Source organism: Populus alba, chromosome 9 (assembly GCF_005239225.2).
Source record: "Populus alba chromosome 9, ASM523922v2, whole genome shotgun sequence".
In the NCBI taxonomy this organism is placed as follows: domain Eukaryota; kingdom Viridiplantae; phylum Streptophyta; class Magnoliopsida; order Malpighiales; family Salicaceae; genus Populus; species Populus alba.
In genome coordinates this window covers 3058670-3085648 of record NC_133292.1, presented here as the reverse complement: position 1 = coordinate 3085648, position 26979 = coordinate 3058670, and the positions used below count along the sequence as shown (strand labels likewise).

Here is a 26979-nt window from a genome sequence, read left to right as displayed (position 1 = left end):
CATGGTCGTTAACTTCAGGGTCTGTGAGATTAATCAAGGTACTCGCAAGCTGGTCCGGACACTTACGTTGATAATAATAAAAAAAAAAGTAATCAAAATAAACATTCTTAATTATTTTCTAATTAATAAAAAGAAGAAATTAAGAAACTGATTAGTGAAAATAATTAAAAAAATCCTTCTTATTATATTATTAAAGGCAAATATCAAGCAAATAGTAAAGTTTATTTTATTTTATTTGTTTCATTACCTAGAAATCAAAGGGTAGCTTTTGAACCAATGCTCTCTCTCTCTCTCTCTCTCTCTCTCTCTCTCTATATATATATATATATATATATATATATATATATAGGCTTCAGCTGTTGTGGCTTCTTTTCTCGACGAAGTCCAAATGTATCTTTGGGACACGCAGATACTATCTTTCATTAAGGCTCCGTTTGTTTGCAGGAAATTTTTTTTTTTTTTTAAAGTGAATTTCAGGGAAAGTGAATTTCTAAAAAGTGAATTCCGAAAAAGTATTTTCCGATATTTGTTAGTGTTATGGAAAATAAACTGGAAAACACTTTCCAGTGTTTGGTTGTGTTATGGAAAATGAACTGGAAAATAATTTATTAATGAATTAATTTTTTTTCAAGTTTATCTAATATATATAAAATATTTAATTACTTGCAATAAAAAAAAATGAAATCTAAAAAGTATAATGATGAATTTTTTTTATTATATCCTATATTTATACATAGCTTATTTTATAAAATATAACTATATATGTCATATCATATTATAGAAAAATAAGCTTGTGAAATATTTTTTACGTTAAACCTATTAATATATTTTTTTCAATTTTAAAAGCTTAAAATAAGTTTTTTTTTTCATATGAAGAAAGCCAAATTAGTTTATGGTAAGAATTATATATTTGGGTTTTTTTTTTTTGGTATGAAAATTTTTTAAAAAAATAAATACATACAAAAATATTTTTATGGGTGAATCGACATACCCCTTTACCCTTTTCTGTTCAAACCCAGAAAAAGCCACACTCAATTACCCCTTTCTCTCATAAATCACCCACCACATAAACAAGACTTTCCTCTCTCCAATAAAAACAATAAGCCTTCTCTCCTTCACAGCTGCCAGTCTTCTAGACCGTGAGCAAAAGTCTTCTTAATGCTAGCTTCTCCTCTACTAGCCGTGAGAAGCAGCAGAGGTTTTTCAGCATCAGTCATGTCCAATATCCAAGCAACGTCCACTCCCTTTCCTTCTTTGTTCACAGCAGCTTCGTTTTTCTTGTTTCAATCGAGAGACTTCGGTCACAGCAGCAACATTGTGAACAGCGGCGGGGGAATCAGCTAGACCAGCAGCTTCAACAGCAGCACCGTCAGCCTTTATCTCATCTTCTACCATTCCAGCAGCAGTGGCAAACCTCTCTGCATCCGCACCTTGATCAGCAGCCTTTAAGATCAGCGTCAATCTCCCCTCCCTTTTGCCTCACTGTTTACAGAAATCACCCCCCCCACCTAACCGTTTTGCTCTCATAGAACACAGTTACCCCCCCCTCGGTTTTGTCTCTCTGTTTGTTCAGTGAGCTGTCGATTGTGATTCATAAAGAAGAAAACAATAGCAGAAAAAAAATATCTGAAATTAATTTGTCCAGAAAAATACTCTTATTCCTGCTCAGCTTCCAATTGATTTTAAAAAAAAAAAGAGACTATGTGATTTTAAAGAAAAAATTCTCAGAGCTGTATATAAAAAAATGAACGGAGCTAAAAAAAAAGGAAAGTGTTTTCCTTTCTTTAATAGAAGGAAAACACTTTCCTTTGGTAACGTTACTTTTTTCAATTTGACTGAAATTCATTTTTCTTTGACTACTTTTTTATATTGTTGTCAAATATAGAAAAACAAGGAAAGTGAATTCCAGGAATTCACTTTCCTGCAATCAAACATGCCCTAATTGTAGAGCAGAGGTCCCAGTGGATCTCTAGCAGTAAAAAAGGAACAAGATTTAATTTTTGTTATGTTATAAATTATAATTAGTTTATTATTTAACTTGTGTTTTGCTATAAGTTGTAAGTTTTTTTTTTCCCCAAAAAAAATATCAGGTAAGTAGAATATTTTAATGTGTTTACTTAAAATGTAAAATGACAAACATATATAAACATGTAATTAAATAAACTGATAATTTTCTGTTTAAACAAACAAAAATAAATCATTAACAATAATTAAAAGAAAAAATTAAAAAGGTTAAGAAATAAATGTAGCTAGATCAGGATATTTAATCATATAAAATATGATATTTACTTGGCTGTATTTACTAAACTCATTTATTTAAATTAATAAAATATAATAAAAATAGAAACACAAATGAAATTGATTTAATAAACCCACAGCCTAGAAGAAATGTTTGAAAAATAAATTCATTTGTATAAAAAAAATTATAGATGAATTAGAATAATATCTTTATAAATCAAATACAAACAAAGCAATTTTAAAAAAACTTCTATTAAAAAAAGGATTGCAAAACTCATGACTTAGGTCATGAGACCGAAATAAACTCATAGAAAAAAAATTAAAAATAATCACAAAACCAATTTTTTTTTAAAAAAATAATATAGAATGATAAGATCATAAAATAAAATGAGCAAACAATGAAAAAAAATATAAATGAAATTAACTTTTCAAACTCGTGATCCAGATCATTAGATTGGAAGCACTATAAATAGAAGAAAAAAAAATACAAAGCCTAACCCCCTATCAAATCAAATATTGAAGGATGAAACCGGAAAAAAAAATTAATAAAAAAATTAATTACACAAAAAAATATAAGAAATTGTAATTAAAAGAAAGAGGGTGAAAATCGAAATAAAAAATGAATTAGAGGACAAGCAAAAAATTTTAATTGGAGGGCTAATTTGAACTAATTTGAAATGAAAAATAACTTTAACAAAATGAAAAAAAATTAAAAGAATGAGGATCAAATTGAGAAAGGAAAAAAAAACAGCATAAACTTTGATTGAATGATGAAATTGAAAGCTAACAAAACTTTAACAAAAGAGCCAAGAAAAAAAAATCAAAAGAATAAATATCAAAATGAAAAAATAACATATGAGAAATTGTAATTGAAGGATTAAATATAAACATATAAAATTTTTATTAAAATGATAAGAATAAAATAAGAAATCAAAAGAATGATCACTGAAATTAAAATACCAAAAACAAAAAAAATAACCATGCATTTTTCTTAGCATGAGAGAGAAAAGATGAGAAAAAATAATCATTATCAACAAACCACTCATCATCCACTATCACGCGCCCCACCAAGAGGAAGAGCGCCCAACAACACAGTAAAAGTGCAGGTTTGGCACATGGATGGTGTCTCACGCGACGCTTATAGAGCGCAAACACCACTTACTTGCTGATACATAATGAGCACGCGCCAACATCTTTTCAAACAATAATAATAATTAAAAACTCAACATAAAAATACCAAAACACCCCTCATTCCTCTAGAAATCACAAATAATTTCATGTGAAAAGACAAAAATACCATTAAATACATAACTTAATTTTTTTTTTTCTTTTATAAAGACTAATATGTATTTTAATTGTAGCCTAAAAAGGAAAAAACCAAATAAACCCTTGGTCAACGTCTCTATTTTTTTTTTACCTAAGGGGCAAAGAAGTATTATAATTGTTTTAAAGTTTATGAAAAGACAAAAAAAACCCTTAGTTAATAGTTTTAAATTATATTGATTTCAGGGCTAAAAATATATTTTTTACTATATAAAAATTTGAATAGGCCTTCTCAATTCAATAATCATTAAGTTTTTATTTTTTTTGTTTATCTCTAAAGAATTCAAAATCTGATTAGTTAAGTTATATTTTTTTAGAGTTATACTTTTTGTATGAATGTTTGGGGAACGAATTCTATAGTTTCTTGTAATGGTTTTTTTATTTTTATTTTATTTTTATTTTATTTGGTTGTGGTGGATGAATTTTCTCCTTACATATAGCATTTTCCAATAGCTCGTGCATCAGATGTCATTCATATTCCTCTTGCATTTTTCAAAAAGCTAGTAACCAATTTCAAACTCAAGTGGAAATTGTTCAAAGCAACAGGGAAGGAGAATTTGTAAATACTGCTTTAAGAGATTATTTTGCTTCAAAAGGGACCCTCCATCAATTATACCAACCCAGAAGATGTTCCACAGCCAATTGCTCCAGAATCTCCTGTTCACATGCTTTAGATTCCTTTCATGCTTCACCACAAGTCACATGCCTGTAATATCAATTTATACTCATCTAGTGGTTGCACAGAATTCAGCCATGCAGTCTGAATTTAGTTTCCAAAATAGATGATATAAACTTGGTGAGTAATAAGTGGGTATTTAAAATCAAGACTAAAGCAGATGAGTCTATTGTTTATAAAGTTCGTCTTACAAGACGAGGCTTTACTCCACAATCGAGCCTTGATTATGATGAGACCTTCAGTCCCGTTGAAAAACCTGCGACAATTCGCTTGATTTTGAACATGGCACTTTCTCAGGATTGGACTTCAAAGCAACTTGATACGAGTAATGCATTACAATAAAGGATATATCTTACTTAACCTCTTGGATTTCAGGATCTTGCATATCTAGACTATGTCTGTCCTCTGTGCAAAGCACTTTATGGGCCTTGAGCAAGCTTCTCGAGCATGTTATATGAAATCCAGCTCCTATATCCAGCAAATGAGTTTTCAACGATGTCCGTGTGATGATTCACTATTTTTCTGTAGTCAAGCTAAGGATAACATTCATCTCCTTATTTATTGATGATATTGTTATAAATGACTCTTCCATTTCTTCTATCAGTACATTTTATCTCATGTCTAGAGTGTTTCACATGAAGACAATTGGGGACTTGTAGTCTTTTCTTAGACTTCAGGTCACACTGGATAGAACTAACATCACCATCAGTCAAACACAGTATCTACTCTCTTTATTGCATAAATTCAGCTTTGATGGTGCTAAACCAGTTTCAACACCTTTTGCTTCTGGCATGCAACCCTCTACAAGTGATGGCATTCCTCTTGCAGACCCTACTATTTATGATCAATAAATGGCTGGCTCTCTACAATATCTCACTCTCACACGGCCAGACATCGCCTTAATTTGCCGTCCATTGTGTATGCTAGTTTATGCAAGCTCCTTGTGAACCTCATCTTATCGCGGCCAAAAGACTTTTTTCGCTACTTAAAAGGAACTCTCAGTATTGGTCTGCACTAATGTTCAAAGTCCACTTACAGCTATCATAGGATATTGCGATGCAGATTGAGCAGGTTCAAGAGATGATCGTAGATCCATTACTGGTTTTGGAATTTTTATTGGTCCTAATCTCATATCTTGAGGGGCAAAGAAACAAGCTACAATATCAAGACCAACTGTTGAAGCTGAATACAGATCCATTGCTTTCACCACAGCTGAGCTGGCTTCAGAGTTATGGAAAGAACCAGCATAGACTCTCTTCATGTATCTGGGCAGGAATTTTCTACAAACGAGAGAGAGATGAATTCATGAGGAAGTAAGAAACTACAACTGGAGCACCTGATGATTTTGATTTGCTTTTGGGTTTCTCTGACTTGTTACTGACTTCCTTGCTTCAGGCTACAGCATCATCAGAAACTCTTGAAGAATCTGGTGGGACAAAGCAACTAAAAATGGCTGAGCAATGAACCATTTTCTTGCTTTCTATCTTGTTATCTAAAACAATTGTTCTTCATTAATAATCGGAGGCACTTAGGCTAACTAGTTATCTTTCTTTAGCTGAAGAATTTGAAGTGGGAGTTTCTTGATGATCTTCAAGGGAAGCCTGTCTCTTTATAGCTAGTGAACAAATATTTGGAAGTTCCTTTGATAATCTGCTTGCACAAGGAAACTCGAGTTTTTTGGTGTGGTTGCTTTGACTACGAGCCAAACCATAAACCCAATGCTAACAATACAATTTCTCTGCAATTCAAATACTTCATCGTCAGCTCAAGCAAGTCATAAGAATATGTTCAACATCTTCTTGCTGGCAGAACATACGATGTGGAGGAGGAACACGACGTGTTGGTCGTTTGGGCCAGGGCACAAACTACGTGGGTCTATCTCTGTGTGTGTGTGTGTGTGTGTGTACTCTCTCTCTCTCTCTCTCTCTGTGTGTATATATTTGTGTAATCTGATCCCCCCCAACCAAAAAAACAAAATTGCTTGACTTTCATTTCCTTCATACTATTTTTTACTTCTGAAGTCTCGACCAAGTTATTGAAACTAACGAAATCTAGACCTCCCATGTTAACATGCACTCCAGCATAAAACTGGGAAACCAGATGATGTGCACTCGGGAGCAAAGATGAAGTCCTGATCCATACGGAGGGATAGGGATGATGAGCAGGAGTAACCAAGGGACATACAAGAACGTAGCCAGCATAGATACATAAATCCACTCACAAATCTGCAATATTCATACGAATACGAGAGAAGCGCAATATTCAGAAAGTAGTAATTCCCATTACATCAAAAGGAAATCCATTCGCATTATTATCTTCTTTTATTTTGAACATCAACTCCAAGTATAGCATGCTAGACAGTCTTCAGCCACCTGAATCAAAAAGGCTTCATCAGATTCATACTCGTATAAAAGCAGGCCATCAGCATCATCAATTAGCTGTACAATGCATCCATGTCAATGCCATTGAACCAGCAAAATCATTTTAGCTAACTTGTACATCGTTGGTTTTCAAAATCAATCACCTAACTCAAAAGGTAATCTGTAGGCCACAAGATGCCAGTATAAGAAAACTGATATAAACTAGAACAAGAAAAGATCAATAGTAATATATGTAAAACATGTTCAACTTAATGGTCTTGTACCTCTCTAGAGAAGGATTGGGTGAGTGAAACACTTTATTTTTTGGTATAGATCCCAATTACACAAGATGCACTTAAGCACTCCAAGAGTTGCACTTGAAAGGGAAGCAAGTAGACTTACATAGACTCAAAATCCACCCGAAAGCATGTTGCTCTGATACAAAACATCACCTTCGACTAGTTTGTTCATTTTAATAATAGACAAAATGTTTCTATATTCTAACATCAAAGGCACTTTCCTCTAGAATTCCATACTGTACGATTTGTAAGGTGAATACTACATAGAACCGCTATGGCCTTACCGTTGCTATTAATGAATCCAACAAACACATCCCAGATTGTTGGACTCGTGTTTGCAGCTTAATTAATGCACAGCTATAACAATTTTACTAATCAAATGCATAGGTCAGCTGCCACAGCCACACAGAACAAAGTAAGGCAGCCAAATTTGGAATTTCTGAGAAGATGGGTAAACCATGCTAAACTCACGTTGTCTTTTTCACCTGAACCAAAGAGCTCTGTTTCCTTCTCCATGTCCAGCATAACAAGTATACTTTTCTGGTTTTAGATTATGCTGGAAATCGATTTATTTTGCAGCATAATAGACTCGTGACACTACATAACCTAGTTTTTGCCTAATTCAAAACCAATATAATTCAGGTCACCGGGTTGGAGACGCGGGTATTGTGATTATGTTAAGGCTCAATGCGAACTCCCCGAGGGAAGGCCTGCAAATGCCTTACAACAGAACTTCAAGGCAAGTAACCTAATACTTGGTCCAGCAAATTGCAAATTCATATCAACTTGCAAACCTAGCTGTATATACACATGTTCCAAGCCTCATTCATACAAAACATAACTGGTACAAGTAGTAGTGTTTCTATCTGCCTCTACAATGTTCTAATTGATTTTTCAGGCACTGCTTCAAAATCTTACTAACGAAAAATGGATCAGCACAAAAAGATTAGAAAAGAAATAAAATGCATCCATTATACAGAGAATCATCTGTTGTACTAATTTGCAAACAAATGGGTGTTTAGCCTAGTGGTTCTCTCCCAAAGGAAATGGAGTGGCATATTGGGTTCAAGCTCTACTCTTGTCATTCAAGGAAATGGGGAAAACACAAACAAAGTTTCTTGACTAAATTTTCTTCTTTGTGGGCTGTGGTTTTAAATAGAAGTTAAGGATCTCAAGAAAGCTAGATGAACAAAATGGGATCTGGGTGGATTTTGCAAAAAAAATCCAACTAAAAATTCAACCCTAACATGCTCTAACTCCACTAACAGGTTGCCCATCACTAGCTTGGTATAAAGCTTTGAGGTCCACATAACCCCTCCCATTTCCTATCATCTAGATGCATTCTCCAGGTATCATAAGAGTTTTAGGGCCATGTCAATGTTGCAAGCATATGTGAATCAAGCCATGCGAAACGTTGTCTAGATTAGTTAAAATGTTCATTTTTGACAGCATACTAATTCTGTTTCAAGAAATAAAAGATGGTTAATTATATATACGTACCTAGCTAAGCGCTAGAGTCAGCAGGAGCATCCCCGACAAGCTTGAATTCCTGAACCTCCTTAAAATTCATCCATGGCTTCTCCCACACCTTGGCTTCATACACTTTCCTGTGACCCCCGTCAGTTACCTCAAAGGTTATGTAGTACACCGTCCCAGATACCACCTGCTGCTTTGTGTTCACCACTCTCTTGAACTCGAGCAGCGAATTCTGCACAAAAAGCCGGGATCAAATTGAATTAAAACAATATTTTACAAAGTTCTTCTGGCTAAATTTGACTTTAAAGAAAACAAAAGAACGAACCTGTTTCTTGTTGTAATCATCAACAGCAAAACGAGCAAGACTCTCGATTTCAAGACTGTTAGCTGATCCTCCCACCTCTTTGATACCACCTGTTTTCGCCATTTCTCTCTTTCTGCTTTCCTTTTTTTTTGTTATCTCTCTTTCTGCCCTGCTTCGTTACCACAGATAAAAGAAGAAATGGAAGGCTATAAATTAAATAAGAGAGTTTTTTATAATAAAGTAAAAAAGATCGTAATCTTGTTGGACTTTATTCGAGCTGGTCAAACTTGGCGCCGTATGCAGCGACGAATAGTTTGGCTTTTGAATGGGTACGTAGGCATCAGAAGGTGAAATCACGACGTGGATTTCCATGCACGACTCCACTACCAATATTTTTTTACGTTTGCCAGACCCTCCATTAAATACTTGTTAATTAAGTAAAATAGATATTAGGATACTTGTTAATTAAGTAAAATGGATCTTAGGATGCGTAAGGGTTACAAAAAAAAAAAACACGCTAACGAACTTGTCTCCTGATAATAAGCTCCACGTTCTGTGCAAAGCAGGTGACTCTTTCTCGAGTGTTTCCTAGCAATATATTAGTATATTAATATAGATTTAGATCTTAATATAAGATTAATATAAGATATTATAATTAATGGAAGACATTAACCTCTTCACCAATTAATCGTAGCTCCAGTACAAACTGTAAAGATTTGTTTATTTTTGTATTTTTAAAATATATTTACAAAAATTAATTTTTTAATTTTTATCTTTGATTTAAAATTAATTTTTTTGATATATTTAAATTATTTTGATATGCTGATATTAAAAATAATTTTTTTAAAAATAAAAGAATATATTTTTAAGTGAAAAAATACTTAAAAAAACAACTACTACTACACTATTAAATATCCTTTAAATTAACATGATTAATATCTACAATACCTTACCTCACCAAAAAAAAAAAATACTCCAGACATAATAATTCATTATAATTCATTATTGCATGCAATTTTTTTTTCTTATATATTTAATAATTTAGACAGGATAGAATTTAAAAAATCAAGTCAAAATACAAGGCTTATATCCAAGCACACAAAAGATGAGCCCATGAAAAACTTTATTTTTGTTGGAGTGTCTATATATATATATATATATAGGTGTTCAAAAAAATAGACCAACCAATTAAATCGAAAAAACAAAGAAAAAATTAATCGAAAAAATCGAACCGATAAAAAAAATCAAATAAACCAATTAAAAAAAAACTGATCGGTCTGTTTTGGTTTCGGTTAAAAAAAGCTTAAACCAATTGAACCGGATAAAACCTAACCAAACTGATTTAATTAAATCTAAAAAAAGGTATAAAAAGAAAATGCTAACCTTAAATACCCTAACACACCCTTATAGCCGCCCCACTCTCTTTCCCCTTTTCCCCTAACCCTTCATGATCTCAATCTTCAAGGCTTCAAGGGAACATGAATCATCTGTAAAGGTCAAATTTGAACTTCTGGTTCAAGTAGATAGTATAAACAATAGTCCCACTTATGAAGATGGCTATAAGAAAATAGTAATGGTTTTGACAACTACAAACTTTTCTTGGGATATAGATGAGGGACTAAGATTGTTTCATTGTCTTCTTGTAAATATTTTTAAGATTTTTTTGCCTTTTGAAATTCTTAGATTCATCCTAAATGACAATCTATCCAAGATGTAGTACAACATCTTGTTCCTCCATTAGCACAAAGCCCAGATTAGAGTATATAACGGCAGCAACAAAAATGCTTTGGTTTTTCTAGTTTTGGATGCTAAAACCCGACCCGAACAAAACCGGTTCGGTTTGAACTGGTTTGCGGTTTGGTTCGGGTTATATTAACTAGGACTATTATTTTTTGGTTTGGTTGAATTTTTGGGTTAAAACCAGACCGAACCGGACCGTGAACACCCCTATATATATATATAGCCAACCAAACATCATCATAATTGCTTATTTCTTCCCTTTTATTCTCTTTAAATTCTGAGGCCTGATTTCATAACCTTAATTTGGTGCTTACGTTTTCAGTAGTAAGAAATTTAAATTCCACGACACAATAATTTTTGGTATTAGGATTTCAACCGAACTCCTTAATTAAATTTCAATTTCTTTCTTCTAAATTAATTTTTAAGAACTCTGGACTAATTGTTTTTGTTATTTTTTGTGAAAGTTTTCTATGGCATCTAAGTGTTAAGTAATTGGTAGATATGAGATCTAATTAAGAATAAATAAATAAACCAATTTTCTTAGATAAAATTGATGAGATTTGGTATCGTAAGTTAAATCAAGAAGGCTTCTTGTTACATATCTACAAAAAAAATGTTTGTTCATGAGGTGGATTGTGTGGTGTATCTTATAGAAAACATGTAATATATGCATTTTCATGAGTTGAATAAACACACCCATATAAAAGGAAGAGATTGATATTTCTTTACCCTTCTTTATTTGGATAAATAAATAAAAAAGAATTGAGGATAATTTAATTTTCATTGTTTGGATAGATTGGGGAATGAAAATAAAAATATATTAAATATCATTAGCATTTTAGTGCCATTGTAGTGTTGTGTGTTTAAAGATTTTTTTAGATTGGTCCTTTTGTTTTTCTTTTTTACTTCATGAGTTTAAACCATAGGCTGTAAATTAATTTTGATTGTTGGAAGGGGTATTTGGTATTTACCGCGAACAGAGAGATGGATCCCGTATTTTTCAGGTACAAAATGTTGCTTCCTCGGCAGCCAGGAGCGCCGTTACATTTTGAAACTAACGAACAGATATCAGTAGCTTAGAGAGAGCATCCATCAATGGATTTGGAAGAGCATCGACGTAAAAGCGAAGAAGAAGACGAAACCGAAGCCAATAAGCAGAAAGGATTTATTCTCTCTGTCTACTCTCACTATCTCCGCAACCGACTTGCAGCTCTCTTTCCCCTCTCTTTCCATGATTCCTCCGATTTTCTCTCCAGAATCTCCAATCTCTGCGTTCAAACCGGACGACGCGTCTTTTTTCCTCGTAGACGACGCAAGGCTTGCCTCCCCCTCCCCCTCCCCCTCCCTTCTAACACTCTCGATTCTTCTGTGTATTTACTCTTTCTCTCACTCTCTTCACATTTTGATTTTCCTGTTTAATTGTTAATTAATTGCTAGTTTTTTTTTGTTGATATTTAGGCATTATTTCAGTTTTCTTATGATAAAATCGCTACTGGTAATTGAACGCTGATTAGAAATTAGTGCACAAATTTATTATAAAAAAAACGAAATATTCTTGTTTTTGTAAATAATGATGGATAAATAAGTATAATTATTTAAATTTGTTATATGTATTTTCTTAAATCTAGAATTTATTAGAGATGATGTCGTGTTTTCTAAACGTGCAGGGTTAGGATAGAGTCTTCGAGGGTGTATGATGTTTTGGAGGATATTATGGGGCATATTTTTATACATTTGCACAACATTCAAGATAATTTGCAATTTTGGCAACCTTTAATAGAGGTACTGATACTACACCCAGTGTGTTTGTTGTTAACCGTTGTGTCTGGTAAGTTCTCTCTGTTGTGATCGTTTTGCTTTGAATTGCTTGTAACTGCAGGCATCTAATGCTCGGAAATTGTACTTTATGATTTTCGAGAGAGGGCCACATGCTTTCCTTGGTGGAACAGCTCAGGTGTTGCGTCAAAGCATTATTGACGGTTGGTCTATGCAGCATCTAAGTCAATTTGCTTCTGCTTATCTTTCTGAGAGGATAGTTGTCTTAAGCAACTTAAGATGTGCCATTTCCACATTCTTGGCTGAGGTTCGTGTGATGCTTCTTTTGGTTTTGGTTTCGTATTTCATAGATAATTCTTACTAATTATCTGACCTGAATGTCAAATAATTATCTCAATGTAGATAGCAAGATTCGAACTCATGATCATTGGTCGTTAAAACCTTGAACTATCTCATCCCAAAAGTTTAAGTTGTTTAGTTGAGGTCTTAATGTATGATTCATATTATTTTGAAACATTATATATGAACTTGCTCTTCATTGATAATTAGAAAACTCGGAAATGAGTAAACTTTCTTTGAGACATGGGCTTGAAGTGTAAAAAAAAAAATTCTCGGTGTCAAATTTTTATGTTTGTTCTTTGTGGATGTTAATGGGTACATCAATGAGCAAAAAATACATTGTAAGGACTAATTACCAATCAATTGCTTCGCTTCACTTCACTTCACTTCACTTGTAGGTTTACATGGAAGTTGATAGACATGGAGAGCAGTTAGTGGAAGATCCAGAAAAGTCATTTCCGCCATTACTAGCAGTTATTAATCGTTTATTTTCAAATTTGGAGGCATCAATTGGCCATTTACATGCAATACGTCAGGTAGAGAAACTAACATATGATGATTGCAGTTTTTCACCATCCTTGTGGCAATGACAATTTGCTTATGACTTTTTAGTGGTTTTTTCTCATTGTTCATTGTAATAAAAGTTGCTATTATCTACTTTTCACTTCAATGATGTGCAGACTGATTCTTGTTTTTTTCTCATTTTAATAAAAGTTGCTATTATTTACTTTTCACTTCAATGATGTGCAGACTGATTCTTCTGTTGAAGGAAGCTATTCATTTCCACTTGTATTTGAGAAATCACCAAAAGTTAGTCAAGAAGGGTCTCAGTGGACAGATTGTGAAATCAGTGATGCCATCAATGTGGTTTATAAAAATCTTGACAAATTGGACTCCTATATATCTGTTATGGTAACAGTGCTTCCTAAAGGCTACATTTTATAATTGATTGATTATCTTTATTGGTTGATTGCTTCTTCTTACTTACTCTTGTATATCTTTATTGTTTTTTAGAGATAATTATTGCCTAATGGTTGGTCAACGTTTTTGAGATATATTTGTTCCTTCTCCTTTCTAAGGTTTCCAAACACCAAAAGCCTAGTAAATTATCCCAGCACTGGATCCGCCACACATGTGGTGTAGTTGGCTTGTCATTTTGTTCCTTGTGGCTCCTTCAACATAGTCGTTTGATGGGAAGCCCTGATATTGACAACTGGATTTGTGAAGCCAAGGACTCAACTATTAGCTTCTTTAATGATCACGTGGAGCAACCGGTATGCCCTAACTTGCCCTTCTCATTACTCTTCTTACTGTTAGGATGACTGGCCCTAAATGCTTTCAACTTTTGGATATTTAACAAGTATAAACATGTAGACCATAAAATAAATTTTGATGAAGAGATTGAGTGCTCAATTGATTGGATATCAATAACATAAAGCATTGTAGATGATGATATCAATGAAAGATGAGCTTATTATCAACAAATTAATTAAAGTGAAAATTTTATAAAACTATTTTGTTCATAGCAATGAAAAGTAATAAGCATTTTACCTCAAGGGTTCCGTACCTCTAGTTGATTGAATTGCGATAGCTATAAAAAACCAATGGTATGAGAACTAATTGGAAGTGAAGCTTAAATCAAAGAGTGCTTATACCATAACAAGATTTTAAATTAGGTTTTAAGACTCAAGGTAAAATGTATTTAATGGCTAACAAATCTTACCATTAGTCAAAGACTAGATGGAGGTTGTCCAACTTACTTTAGTATGTATGGGCGCATTAGCAGTCCTAACTCTTGATTGGATTAGGATGTATTGAAACTTTTAGGTTTTAGTGATTGACTTGGATAAATCAATTCTAAACTTCTAAGCCCATACATTATTTTTGTAAAAACATTGAGCCAATCCAAATACTGATGAAATCACCATTATTTTAGCCCATCTAGATGCTTGATAATTTGAAAGAAAAGAATGGATTTTCTTTCTGCCTAGTTGTTTGACGTGTACATAGGTCCTTATTTATAGTTATACAAGAGTAAATCAAATCCCTTAATTCACTAACCAATTCCTTAGTTTATGCTAGCTAATTATATCAAGGATTGCATGCCTGTTATAAATCACAATCCCTAAGTTACAGCCCATCACAATCTCTAATTTACAGCACAAATCTCATCAAATCACAATCCTTAATTTATAGCATAAATCTCATCAAATGTGTTGACACTCCCCCTCAAATTGATGTTGACAGATCAAACAACAACAACATGCCAATTAAGTATTGATGTTCTTTAGTCATCCTATGGTGAAAATATTGGCAATTTGGTTATGAGAAGAAACATGTGAAAGAATAATCAGTTTTTGTTCAAAAACTTCTTGGATCTAATGACGGTCAATCTCAATATGCTTTGTGCATTCATAATAAACTGGATAGCACTAGTATTGTCGGCACGAAGAGAAGTTGGATCGAGTGAAGAAAATCCAAGTTCAGTAAGTAGACCTAGAAGCCATGTAATATTCAAACATGGATGGGACATAGCTTGATATTCAACTCTAGTTGAAGATTTTGAGACTAAATCTTGTCTTTTAGATTTTCAAGAAATTAGGCTTTGCCCAAAAATAAACATCATCTAGTAGCAGAACGACAAGAGCTAGGGCAACCACCCCAATCTTCATTAGCATAAGTAGTCATTTTAAGATCACTTAATAAGGAAAGAAAACTCCTCTTAGAATTGACCCCAAAATATGCTAAACAACTGAAGATGATTTGGTCATAAACTAACCAAATTGCATGTGCTATATCATGTTGAGTAATCGTCAAGTAGTTGAGTCTCCCATCGATTCTTTGAAAATGAGTTGGGTCATCAAGAACATCCCCATCATTAGAATGGAGTTTAACATTGAGCTCTGTAGGAGTATTATATGTGCTAGGACCTTGAACTTGGGCAAGATCAACACTATCTTAAGCATATTTATGTTGATTGACAAAAATACCATATTAAGGGAGAGATCTCAAGCCCTAGAAAATTTGTCAATGGACCAAGATCCTTGGTGTGGAAAGGCTATTGTAAGGTTGTCTTCAAATAGTGAGTTTTAGAGACATCATCACTTGTAATCAAAATTTCATCCACATAGATCAAAAGAATGGTTATACCTTGAGCGGTTTGACGAGAAAACATAAATGGATCATAAGCGCTTTGTTTAAAGTTTGTTGCACAGAGTGTACTTTTAAATTTGGCAAACTATACACGTGGAGCTTGTTTGAGACCATAGAAAGATTTCCCTACTTGACAAACATGTTCGAAGCTAGCTAAAGGATATCATAGAGGTGGAGTCATAAAAATAACTTCATCTAGATCACCATGGAGAAAAACATTCTAAACATCCATTTGGGTTAAGCTTCAATGATGAGAAGCATCAATATCTAAGATTGTATGCACGGTAGTCGATTTGGTAACTGGAGCAAATGTCTCGTCATAGTTTACTCCATATTCTTGATGATTTCCTAGAGCCATTAAACAAGCTTTATACATGTCCAAAGAACCATTAGGTGTAACACTATACACTCACTTGCACCTAATTGGTTTAACTTCAAAAGGACATGACACAAGATCCCAAGTATGATTACCGTCTTTGTGCCCAAATCCTGAACAACTGAGTTAACTTTGGGATAAGAAAAACACTATAAGAATTTAAAAGGAGTCAATATGAACAGTCACAATTCCAAAATTAGAAATAGGTTCTATTGCAATATGAATTTGATTAGGATCACAGTTGGGGAAATTATGGTAAGATTATGTGGGGACCAAGTCATATGATTCAAAATAGAGAGTCTAGATAACATGAGTGATAGGGACAAAACTCTTGGCATTAGAAGAAACGGTTGAAGAAACAAATGACCCTAGTGCTGAATAATCCACATTGTATGCTCGAATTTTATGACTTTGTGGCCAATGTATACAATGCCCGATAACATCTCTAGACTCCTTATAATAATGCCAATTTTTTTGTTCTTTTACATAGTTATTTAATGAGAAACATTGAATCTTGCCCATTTCATGATACTTGTATTTGTCATGTGTTTTAAAGGCCACCTTAGATGGCCTAATGTTCTGTTGTTGCACAACCGTTGTGCTTGATGACCAGAGTCATTGTTCTTCCCTCAATAAATGATGGAGATGTATGTCTAAATGGTGGTTGTTTGTTCATCAATATGGCATGAAGAGGCTCAAACTCCTTTCTAAGTTTCTTGAGAAATTGATGCCGATTAAACTTTTCATAAATCTTTTGTATTATGGGAAGTGCAAAATTGAGTGCTAACTCCCATTTTTTATTGAATTAATTAATTGAACATTTATTTTGAACTCAAAAATTTTCGGGAAAAATTCTTTTGACCCATTTTTTTATTTTTATTTATTATTATGAGAATCAATCCTTCTACTTTTAGTCCTGGAGCTTCCAACATAGACAATATATGCATATTCAATCGAAAGAGATATAAAATCATAATAATCCTAAATAGGCTTACAACCCTACGTGCATTTTTGAAGATCATGTTCAAGTTGAAATTCCCTCGCATCATCTTTTTAATGATATACTTGTTTTAGATAGTTCCACATGACAGAAGTAGTTTGATAAGTAACAAATTCAATGTTATATCTGATTCAACTAATCCCAAAATCCAACTAATAACTCGAGCATTATTTGAAATCCATTGAGCTTGATCTTTGAGGTCAACTGGTTTTGTTTCAGCTCTATCAATATAACCCCACAACTCTTTTCCTTGAATACAATTTTATTAATGAAATTCCTAAAGGAAGTAATTTTTCCCATAAAATCAATTCGTTATAATTTCTTTATTGCTCAACATATTTCCAAAAAAAAATTTCAAAGAGGAGAAATGATGCCAAATAACATAGAGAAAAATCAATTATGGCCAAGAGACAATCAATCACAAACATAAAGAGGATTTTGTAGAAGAATTCTCTGAACAATCTGCAGGCCTCAACACGAGTAAAGAAGAGCAATTTTGGCAAAGAGACAACCAGACACGAGCAATAACTAGTACTCTAAAGACATTGGATTTTTTTTTTTAAAATCCTCCTAAGCTCTCATGCTGTCCAATATTCATCTCAACCCAAAAGTTTAAAATTTTTAAATGAGGTTCAAAAATGTGATTTATATTCTTCTTTAACACATCTCTTCAAGTGAACTTTTTAAACTTGAAACTTGCATAAAGTCAAACTACCTTATGTTATAAAATTAATTTTAATTTGAAGAAAAAATAATGGTGATGAGATTTGAACTCATGATCATTTAGTCAACAAAGCTTTGATACCAAGATAATTTGAAAGAAAAGAAAGGATTTCCTTTTGGCCAAGTTGTTGTTTGTTGTGTACATAAGTCTTTATTTACCTATGCGAGAGTCGATCAATTCCCTTAATTGACTAACCAATCCTTTAGTTTATTCTAGATAATCAAGTATAGGATTCCATACCTATTATAAATCACAAGCGCAAATCTCATCAAAGTCGACCAGACAAAGATAATAATAATAATAAAAACAATTATGTCTTGAGTTTTTTAAGAACCAATGTTTGATTTTTGTAATCATTTCAAAATACCTCATTAACCCAATACTTGGCCAATGTGGTGTAATTATATGGCCTTCTTCATGTTAAATTCTCAAAATAAGCTGGTTATTCCAGGAGACATTTTGGCCCTCAAGTGTGCTTTTGGTATCCTTCCATTTGTTCTGGATCCCTTTGAATATTCAGAGGAAGTCATTTCATAATAAGCATTGGACTCGCACTTTCTTTGTCTCCAAATTATTTATATATTCCTTGTTATTTAGGGATTATTTGCTCAAATTTAATGGTGTGGAACTTGATTTATGAACAGCTTCTGTCCATTAGAGATGAACTTTTTGATACATTCAGGAAGAGACACAAAGGTGTGATGGAGGTAGAAGAAGTGCAGTTGACTGCCAGTTCGCTGCATAGGTTAAACTTTCTTCCATTTCTTGTGGACTCATTACCTATTATATTGGATGTTGATTTACTTGTTATACAAAAAGAGTATTGTACTTCACTCATAAAACTATACTGTGTATGTTTTGGACTTAGCTGCAATGATGCCGTGGACCTTATTTACAATCATGTATTTCATGTATTCCACCTTGACTCTGAAGATAATGCTTATATAGTTTCTAAATTACCTGCAAGTTTAATTATGACAAGAGAGGGTCAAGAACAGTGAAGAATACATAACATGTAAAAAGATAAAAAAAAAGGGCAAGTTGACATTGAAAAATAATGGAAGAGAATATCATTGTTAGTGTATGGAACAAATCAAAAAGGGGGTCTCGCTATCACCTTGCACAGAAGATGCTGCCATATCATTTTCTTTTAAAAGTGTTTTCTTCTTTTAGGTTGATCTTCACTTGACCTTTACTTAATTATTTGCTTGAGATGCAGAATGTTATTGGCTTTCAGCGAGCAGACAAAAGGTCAAAAGTTCCCTGAACATGCATCAGATCAGGAAATGCTTGAAATAGTTATGGACAGGTTGACTTCTTTGCCGAACTTATTCTGGGTCTTTTTCGTTACCCTTGATATTATATTTCAACAAATACCATAAGACACTTCAAGTATAGAACAGAAGAAGGGAATGGTTAACTCAATTACTAGTTTGCTGCCATGCCTGACTCATTGTTTTGTATAGTAAATTGATGCATCCAAGGAACAATAAAGGGTAACCGGAAAGTTGAAAAACATGCATGTGAGGCACCAGAATATTGAAAAATAAGGGGAACCAAACAATATTTATCTATTTTTGTATTGGTTTTCTGTTCTTATACACTTAGTTTCCTAGTGAAAGATTTTTCCATTTCACAATATAGCCCTTAGATTTTAGTTTAGTTTTAATAAAATCTTATATGGCCCCTCAAAATTATGTGTATTCTATTCAAATCCTCCTCATTCTATAATTTGTCCACCCTCAGCCACTGTTCCTAATCCTATTGCTTTGTTTAAAGATCCTACTTTGATGATTGCCAATGGCAATAAGAATGGCTTATTACTAAACTATTTTCACCATGTCCTTATGTGCATCATATGTGTTTGTCAAATGTAGAAGTTGATTGAGTCGTTTATCTGCTGAAGGCATTGACAAGACAAATTTGATCCTAGTGTGTTTTTGTTTGGACACATTTGTGTGCACAAAGAATGTCTTAATGGACATAATCCCCATGGACATTTATTAAATCTGCTTTCAGTCAATAGAAATTTTACTCGAAGTCAAAGAAACTCAAATCATATCCTTGATAAATTTATCTAGGAAGGTGGTAGTTTTTTTTTTATTTTGGGGAGGGGCTAGTACTCTTAAAATCTCTCTGAATTATGAACTTCTTTTTTCCTTTGGAAAGAGAATTGTTAACTTCATGTCATTATTTTGAATTGCTACTTCTACAAAATTACTGTTCTGATTATGTTTTCTGGCAGATTTTTTTTTTTACTGAAAAGTAAAATAATCAGCTTTTTAATTTTAATGCAGGTATGAACAGGAACTTACGCATCCTATTCAGAATCTCTTAAAGGGAGAGCTTGCTCATGCTTTGCTGATCCAGGTACTGCAGACTATTTTTATTATGTTATTTTCTTATACTTTTGGCCATGTATAATGGGTTCTTGCTATTTCAGGTTCAGAAGCTAAAATTGGATATTGAGACGTGAGTTCACTGACCTTGTATTGTGGATAGATGATTAATGTTCCTTGACCATGTTTATCTCAATTGTCTTTATCTTTAATCAGGGCGATGCTTGAACTGGATCAGATTCTCAAGGCAAATGAGATCAATTTTGCTATTCTTGCAGCCTTACCGGCTTTCTTTCTCTCTCTCTTGCTGCTAATGTTATTGCGTGCATGGTTTAAACGGGTAAGAGTTTATTTATCATTTTACCTTTCTCAGGGTAACTTCGTGAAGAGAATTAATCTGTTACCAGGTATAGGAATTAGAAGATATTTGATAATACACATGCGTATCATTAGTTCAGACAAGTTCAGCTTGAGTAAATTTCCATGCTTACTGTTGCTGTGGTGATTTATTCTTTAATCCAGGGAAGAATTTAATTATTGTTGTGAGAGAGAGGATATTTGTTGCTTTTCATTTGGCATAAAAAAGCTTTGACTCTTTTCAGCTAGCATGACATTCTCTATACTTCTATTGAGCATAACACTTTCTTCTATACTTCTATAGAGCATACACCCGAGCCTTAGGTTAGGATTCGTGGTCCATTTAAAACAATTGGCATATTGAATAAACATGCAGTATCTAATGAGATTAACAATCAAATTCTGTAAATGCTTCAGTCCTTTCACTGTTCATGTTTCTTCCCTGTTGTTATTCCGTGGCTGCTGATTCTGCTTATTTGTATCAGGATACTAGAGCAGAAGGAAGGGGCAGAATTGCTCGGCGCCAAAGGAGACTGCTTTTAGTGGAGGTCGAGAAAGGAATTGCTCAATATCAAACTTACGTTAACCAAGGACTGGTATGAATCTGGATTTCTTTTAGGACTATTTTTCCTAGTTCTCCTTGTTACCTCAATTATTTAGTATCTATTGATATTTTTGTTAGTTTTGTACTGTAAATGAAATTTATTGCATTATATGAATGATCTATCTTTTTTAATCCTAGAATGACAGGGCATTTCTCTCGTGCTCATGCATTAGTTATCGGCCATTATCTTTTCTACTTGACAGAAGGCATAAGAAGGTTTATGGTCTTGTGTGTTATGCTTTTCTGAGTAAATGAATGATTGGGAAAACCTTGGATGGACTCTGATTTATACAAAAATCTTGGTTGCATAGGAGATGTCAATATGTTTATTTTTTATGCCCTGCTATAAATCTTCCTGTAAATGTCCTTGGAAATTTGGCTGCCTTATCTTTATTGTGGCATCTCACTGTGCTTATCCCGACCTATTTTTTAAAGAACTGCTTGATATGAGAAATTTTTTTAAAAAAAATTAAGATGCGCCATGGCCAGTGTTTTCTTTGAAAGTTCTGGAGTTGTTGTCCAACTTTCACGATGTTATCTCCTCTCTGAGTCTTGATACGAGATTTGAATTTGGGAGTCACTTGCTGGTCACTCTCTCAGCTCTTGTCAAAGGACCAAAAGTTTTAAAGTCTCTTTTCTCCTGCTGCCATTTTTAAATGATTCAAACACGTTCGATTGTTGCCCGTGCATAATGAATATAAATCTATCAACCCTCGTTTCTTGTGTTTTACAGGAAAAGGAGTCACAATGCATGTTTGGATTAGTGTTACATTGTCTGGATCGCCTGTTCCATGCTGTAGAGGGGCATGCAAAAGCCACTGGTGAATGGCAATGGTTAGTGTCATCTCCGAGTTTTGCTTTTTATCCAAAATCTCTTGCTGAGGTGTTCCCGTCCTTCTCTCTAGTACAAGGCAAGAATGAGTTTGTTCTGAAGCTAATTGGAAATATGTTTTGAACAGGTTGAGACAGGATATTATTGATCTGGGGAAGCCTCGCCTTCAAACTGACTATAAGCTCATGGTGTTATCTCGCATGGAGCGGGTTTACGAGTGCCTGCTTCCTTCATTGAGACGACAATAGGTCCATACTTTGTTCCCCCCCCCCCCCCCTCAATTTAATTCCTTCCTCCCCACCAAAAAAAGGATTAAAAGAAAAGAAAATAAGAGCACATTTTGTTGAAACCATCCAAAAAATCATCTGGGTTGAGGTGTTTTTTACTGTTTTTATATCTTCCTATCGAAATCATAAAAAGAAAAAAAAATCATCAATTCAATCAAATGTACATTGAAAAATACTGTCCAAACACATTATCAAATATAGGATCTGTGTCGGGAAGTTCAACAATTGGATTGAAACCATAGCCCATTGAGTTTGACAGATCTGTTCTAAGGTTTTTAAAAGGAAATTAAGAGGAGACATTTTTAAAAAATAATCTCCTTAGCAAATCAGAGTTAAGGTCTCCCTCTTATTTGTTCTTTATTAATTTGTATTTGTTGAATTACATTTAGAATTCAATTCCTGGAGTTCATAGCAATGAAGGAATTGAGTCTCGGAAATGCCAAAATAAATACTTGATAAAAACCAGAACTGCCAATCTTTGTTACAACGTACAAGTTACAAAATAGCTCGAGGAAAAGCCAATCAGAATCCGATGTGGAAGCTTAATTTTTTTCGTTTTAAAAATACTTTTTTAAAAAAAATTTAATTTTTTTATTTTTATTTAATATTTTTTAGGTATTTTTATATTTGTTAATATCAAAAATAATTTTAAAAAAATAAAAAATATATATTATTTAAATACAATTTTTAAATAAAAAGAATTTTTAACATCAAATACTACTCGTACGGGAACCACCGGCTCATTCCCTTGCCTGGAAAGTGCCACAAAAATTATCCCATAAACTATACAGGGACCAAAGTGCAGAAACGTTTATAAGTAATGACTAGTGAGCTCCATCTCAAACATGGGAAATGGTTAAACAAACTGATCTCTATGTATGCCTAGGGAAGCTACTGTGTAATCTAAATTCTAGCTGTTGTCTACCATTGCTTATAGGATGTTAAAAAGCATATACAGCACCACACAAACACTTGCTAGTAACTTCAGTCTTCTTCTTCATCATAATCTTCCTCGTCTACTCTTGTATTGAAGTTCGCAAGTTGAATGGGATCGATATCCATCCCTTCAATGTCTGCTAGAGACCATCCAGGTACTTCCTCGTGCTTCAATTCAGGAATTGGCTTTGTTGAGGAGCTTGCTGGGACAACAGTGTCAGGTTTTGTTGAGGAACTAGCAGGGACACAAGCTAGCACTGGTTTTGTTTCTCCATTCTCATCCAAGTCCAGATTCAGGTCAAAGTCATGGACCGGTGTTCGTAAATTTCTTCCTGCTGGAATATTATCCTTAAAATCTTCAGGCTCATAATCCATGGCTCTCGTCCCCCGGCCACGGCCTCGGCCTCTGCCCCTACCTCTCCCTCTGCCACTGCTACTTGTCTGGGTAGTCTCGTGCTGTCAAAGGAATTGTCGGTTGAGTTCTAGGTCATATTGTTCGAAAACATAAAAACAATCTGCAACTGGTGATACAATTAACTTGTTACAGGAAAAATAACACCATTTAAATTAAGAGCATTTTTGTAGTAGACATTGATCATAGATTGTTTCTACACAATCTACAAGATAACATGACATCCAATGATAGATGGAATTATATAATCAAGGTGAAGGGCACAAAAACTTACTGTTCTGCTTCGAGTGCACTCCTCGTCACTGTCATTGTCTTCATCATCAGCAACTTTCCTGAAGTCGAAGCATTAAGAATGCCACGAGTCACCAAACACTCTAAATGTCCAAAACTACAAATAAGATACAAGACTAGACATCCCAAACCTTCTTTTCGCAATGCCATGTTCATCAGAGGCAGCATCAGGACCACCTAAGTCTGGAACCTTGCTCACAATTTCCCTCAGGAAATCAAATACATTGAATGTCTGTACACACTGTTTCCTGCAAATTTCATAGATAAAGTCAGACCACCTTCATTCCCTGAAGCTGGAAGGTGAAGAAAACACAAACTTCACTCTCTCTTCTCTCTCTCTCTCTCTATCTCTCACCCACTCAAAATAAGCTACGGTCGCCAGAAAGATCTAACTTACAAATGCAATGAATTCAAGGTCTTGGCTCCCCTTTCCAGAGTTATCTCGTAAGTTCGGTCACATAGATCTTGCAAAAATAGTTCCAAAGCTTTGGCTGCACATTTCATTACAAATCTAATTAGTAAGATGAATGAAACAGAACTGACATAAAGAAGAAAAAGTTGAAGAAAATAAATGTAGAACACGAAAATAGAAAACGTGGGGAGGGGCAGGGGAAGGGGGATTTCCATTCATGGTATTGGCATGGCATGCCTTTACGAAGAGCAAGTAAGAAATGTATTGTGAGAGAAAATAGAAAGGGACCATATCTCCACCATTTCATAAACATGACTCCATATTTATTTACTTACAAACAAGAAGGGGCACAGCCATGGCAATCTTCCCGACATCCTCATCGGTTTGCATAATCTTCTTGATCCGAGCCTGTCATATAATACCAAGATAAAGTAACTAATCAGATGGTAGAAAAATAAACATAAATATATGCAAGAATTCAAGTGATATGTTTTAATAGGCCCATTAAAAGGTTGAACCACTATATTACCCTCAAATTGAAAATGGATGCAAACCAAAAGTTAAGAGTCTTCTACATGGTACAAGTGCTTTAAAAGTGGCAATACCTCTTCTTACAATGTTCAGAGGCCGGAGCCTTTGAAACATGTTTTTTAGAAACGAGAAACTGGTGGCATTGGAAGCAGGGCCTTAAGGGGGGAGAGAGAAGGGGATTTATGGTTGAGAACAGTTCTCTGCTCTTTTGGGATCGAACAACCAAGGAAAGGTGAGAAAACGAGGGAAGCAGAAGATAACTTCATGTCAACCATTCAGTAAAAAACAAATCGAATGTCGAATATCAGTGTAAGACTAAAAACTCGTTAATTTTTGTGTCTGTGTGTGCTTACATGCGCTTGTAAGAAACATTTTTTTGTTTCACAGAATGAAACTGCCATGCTTCTATCATACATTACGTGCATGGAACAAAACCAACTTAAGAGGTAGTAATACACAAGGTAAAGACCACTTGTAAGAAAAGATGATCTGATTCCTATCACCGCAAAGTCTCACCGACGGAAACAAGATTTTCTATCTGTCTCACAATTTAGAAACCCTAGAAAACAGGGTAGCACGTGAAAAGAAAAAACTCAATAGTAAATAAATAAAATAGAGCCCGAAAACGTCACGAAAACAAAACCAACCCAGCAAAGTGCCCCGGATGGGAACAAGAAAGTAATGAAACAAATTAGCCACCAAACAAATTCAGCAGCACGCAAAGGACATGTAGAACAGAGGTAAAGGGCAAGCTATAAAGAGTCAATACGCATTACATCGTGCCCTACATACCAGCAATTCTTTAAACATAATCAAATTGGTACGAGAAACAAGAGTTGGTCAGCTTATGTTTCGCCATTTCTGCCACGTTAATACATAAAAACATAACCAATCCAACAAACTGCCACAGATGGGCCTCCAAATTCAGTAGCAAGCAAAGGTACATAAATAAGAAATATGGGCATGCAATATCAAGGACAAAAACAGATTCTGAGACTCAATACGGATTAGACAGTGCCTTAAATTTCAATAATTCACTAATCCCATGTTAGTATTAACGAAAAACTAATCCCAGTAGCAGAATCATTACCGTGAAAAAATATTGCTATAAATCGATAGAACAATAGGGAGAGGAAAAAAGACACCCGCGATTTTTTGTTCAAAAAAAAAAAAAAAACAGAGAGAGAAAGGAATAGCTTACGGCAGGGAACCGAGTGTCGAGTTTCTTCCTCATGCTACCAGAACCTCTCTCTTTCTCTTGAGGACAAATGAGGAACAGACAACGTTGTTAAGGAAAAAAGTTTATTATTAGAAAAAGAAAAACAAAGGGAGACGATGGACAGAAACAGAGACGGACAGAGTTTAGCCGGGAATAAGGAAGAGAAGTTTAGGGGAATTTATTTATATTTTTTGAAAGTTTAGGGTGATTTCTTTAATTTAATTACATTTATGGGCTTTGACTGCCAACCGCTGATTTTTAGGTCCTCAGAAAAAACCCTAACGTGCCACGTTGCAACTCTGCTACCTCTTTGGTTTTCTTTGTGTTTTATTTTGGTCAACTTCACCCCTCCGTTTATTCTAATGTTTCACCTATATCCTTATAGTTTGCCATTTTTTTTAATGTTGCCCTTTTAGTTTTCCACAAGTTCCTATGTAATGCCTGGTAGTACATTTTTTTTCTTCTTATTTTTCTCTTGTTTCAGATTCTTTGTGTGCATATTATATTTTTTTCATGAAATAAAATTTAAGAAGCGAGTTTTTTACTAAATTTTTAGGTTATTTGATTCTTAAAAATTAAATATTCTTAAGGATTTAATATAATTAGTATGGAGAATGCTTTCACATTGTTATCCAAATTTCAAGATTATATGAGAGGTTGTAAGAAAGTGATTTATAATAAATGCTCAAATACAATAGGAGATGAACTTAGCCTTGATTCACAAAAACCATTCTGAATATGCCCTTCCAATTAAAATCAACAAAAAATTTATTAGACATAAAATTGAAACTTTTCCAATACTATAAGGATAATGTTGGAAAATTTTAAATAATTTGCATACATGGAACATTATGAATTTTTATAGGGATGAGTTACATATATTTTACTTTTATTATTGTTGTTATTACTCTTTTGCTTTATGTCCTTGTAATTTCAATCTTTGCTTTTTGAATCTTATTCAATGATTCGGTTATA

At 33.9% G+C, this 26979-nt stretch overlaps 3 protein-coding genes across 4 annotated transcripts; 1 reads left to right on the top strand and 2 right to left on the bottom strand.

The window, feature by feature from the left end:
• Nucleotides 1-6418: 6418 nt before the first annotated feature.
• Nucleotides 6419-8867, bottom strand: LOC118053846 (cysteine proteinase inhibitor). The gene is made up of 3 exons (XM_035065239.2): nucleotides 8698-8867; nucleotides 8397-8604; nucleotides 6419-6609 (listed from the first exon to the last, which is right to left on the bottom strand). The coding sequence occupies exons 1-2, from the start codon at nucleotides 8797-8799 to the stop codon at nucleotides 8401-8403; spliced, it is 306 nt and encodes a 101-aa protein (XP_034921130.1). The 5' UTR covers nucleotides 8800-8867; the 3' UTR covers nucleotides 6419-6609; nucleotides 8397-8400.
• A 2543-nt stretch (nucleotides 8868-11410) lies between these two features.
• LOC118053847 (protein DGS1, mitochondrial) lies at nucleotides 11411-23723 on the top strand. The gene is made up of 14 exons (XM_035065240.2): nucleotides 11411-11786; nucleotides 12084-12198; nucleotides 12296-12499; nucleotides 12930-13067; nucleotides 13282-13443; nucleotides 13611-13805; nucleotides 18429-18529; nucleotides 19004-19093; nucleotides 20082-20154; nucleotides 20228-20256; nucleotides 20340-20463; nucleotides 20966-21076; nucleotides 21818-21918; nucleotides 22044-23723. Exons 1-14 carry the CDS (start codon nucleotides 11512-11514, stop codon nucleotides 22162-22164), a joined length of 1839 nt encoding a protein of 612 aa, XP_034921131.1. The 5' UTR covers nucleotides 11411-11511; the 3' UTR covers nucleotides 22165-23723.
• LOC118053848 (uncharacterized) lies at nucleotides 23188-26850 on the bottom strand. 2 transcript variants are annotated; one of them, XM_035065241.2, is made up of 6 exons: nucleotides 25987-26850; nucleotides 24590-24662; nucleotides 24240-24333; nucleotides 23974-24090; nucleotides 23826-23883; nucleotides 23188-23595 (listed from the first exon to the last, which is right to left on the bottom strand). In XM_035065241.2, the coding sequence occupies exons 1-6, from the start codon at nucleotides 26017-26019 to the stop codon at nucleotides 23188-23190; spliced, it is 783 nt and encodes a 260-aa protein (XP_034921132.1). In that variant the 5' UTR covers nucleotides 26020-26850. The 2 variants fall into 2 exon arrangements, with proteins under 2 accessions (XP_034921132.1, XP_034921134.1); XM_035065243.2 differs by lacking the exon at nucleotides 25987-26850 and adding an exon at nucleotides 24860-25352.
• Between the last annotated feature and the right edge of the window lie 129 nt (nucleotides 26851-26979).

What these genes read in the sequence shown, in the direction of transcription:
- LOC118053848 (XM_035065241.2), bottom strand. Translation starts at nt 26,019, where the DNA reads ATGAGGAAGAAACTCGACACTCGGTTCCCTGCC. An exon ending in GGCTGTGCCCCTTCTTGTTT is followed by an intron (nt 24,334 to 24,589) that starts GTAAGTAAATAA and finishes TGAAATGTGCAG; the next exon opens with CCAAAGCTTTGGAACTATTT. An exon ending in ACCTTGAATTCATTGCATTT is followed by an intron (nt 24,091 to 24,239) that starts GTAAGTTAGATC and finishes TGAAATTTGCAG; the next exon opens with GAAACAGTGTGTACAGACAT.
- LOC118053847 (XM_035065240.2), top strand. Translation starts at nt 11,512, where the DNA reads ATGGATTTGGAAGAGCATCGACGTAAAAGCGAAGAAGAAGACGAAACC. An exon ending in TTTGGCAACCTTTAATAGAG is followed by an intron (nt 12,199 to 12,295) that starts GTACTGATACTA and finishes TTGTAACTGCAG; the next exon opens with GCATCTAATGCTCGGAAATT. An exon ending in ATGATCACGTGGAGCAACCG is followed by an intron (nt 13,806 to 18,428) that starts GTATGCCCTAAC and finishes ATTTATGAACAG; the next exon opens with CTTCTGTCCATTAGAGATGA.
- LOC118053846 (XM_035065239.2), bottom strand. Translation starts at nt 8,799, where the DNA reads ATGGCGAAAACAGGTGGTATCAAAGAGGTGGGAGGATCAGCTAACAGT. An exon ending in ATGATTACAACAAGAAACAG is followed by an intron (nt 8,605 to 8,697) that starts GTTCGTTCTTTT and finishes CTTTTTGTGCAG; the next exon opens with AATTCGCTGCTCGAGTTCAA.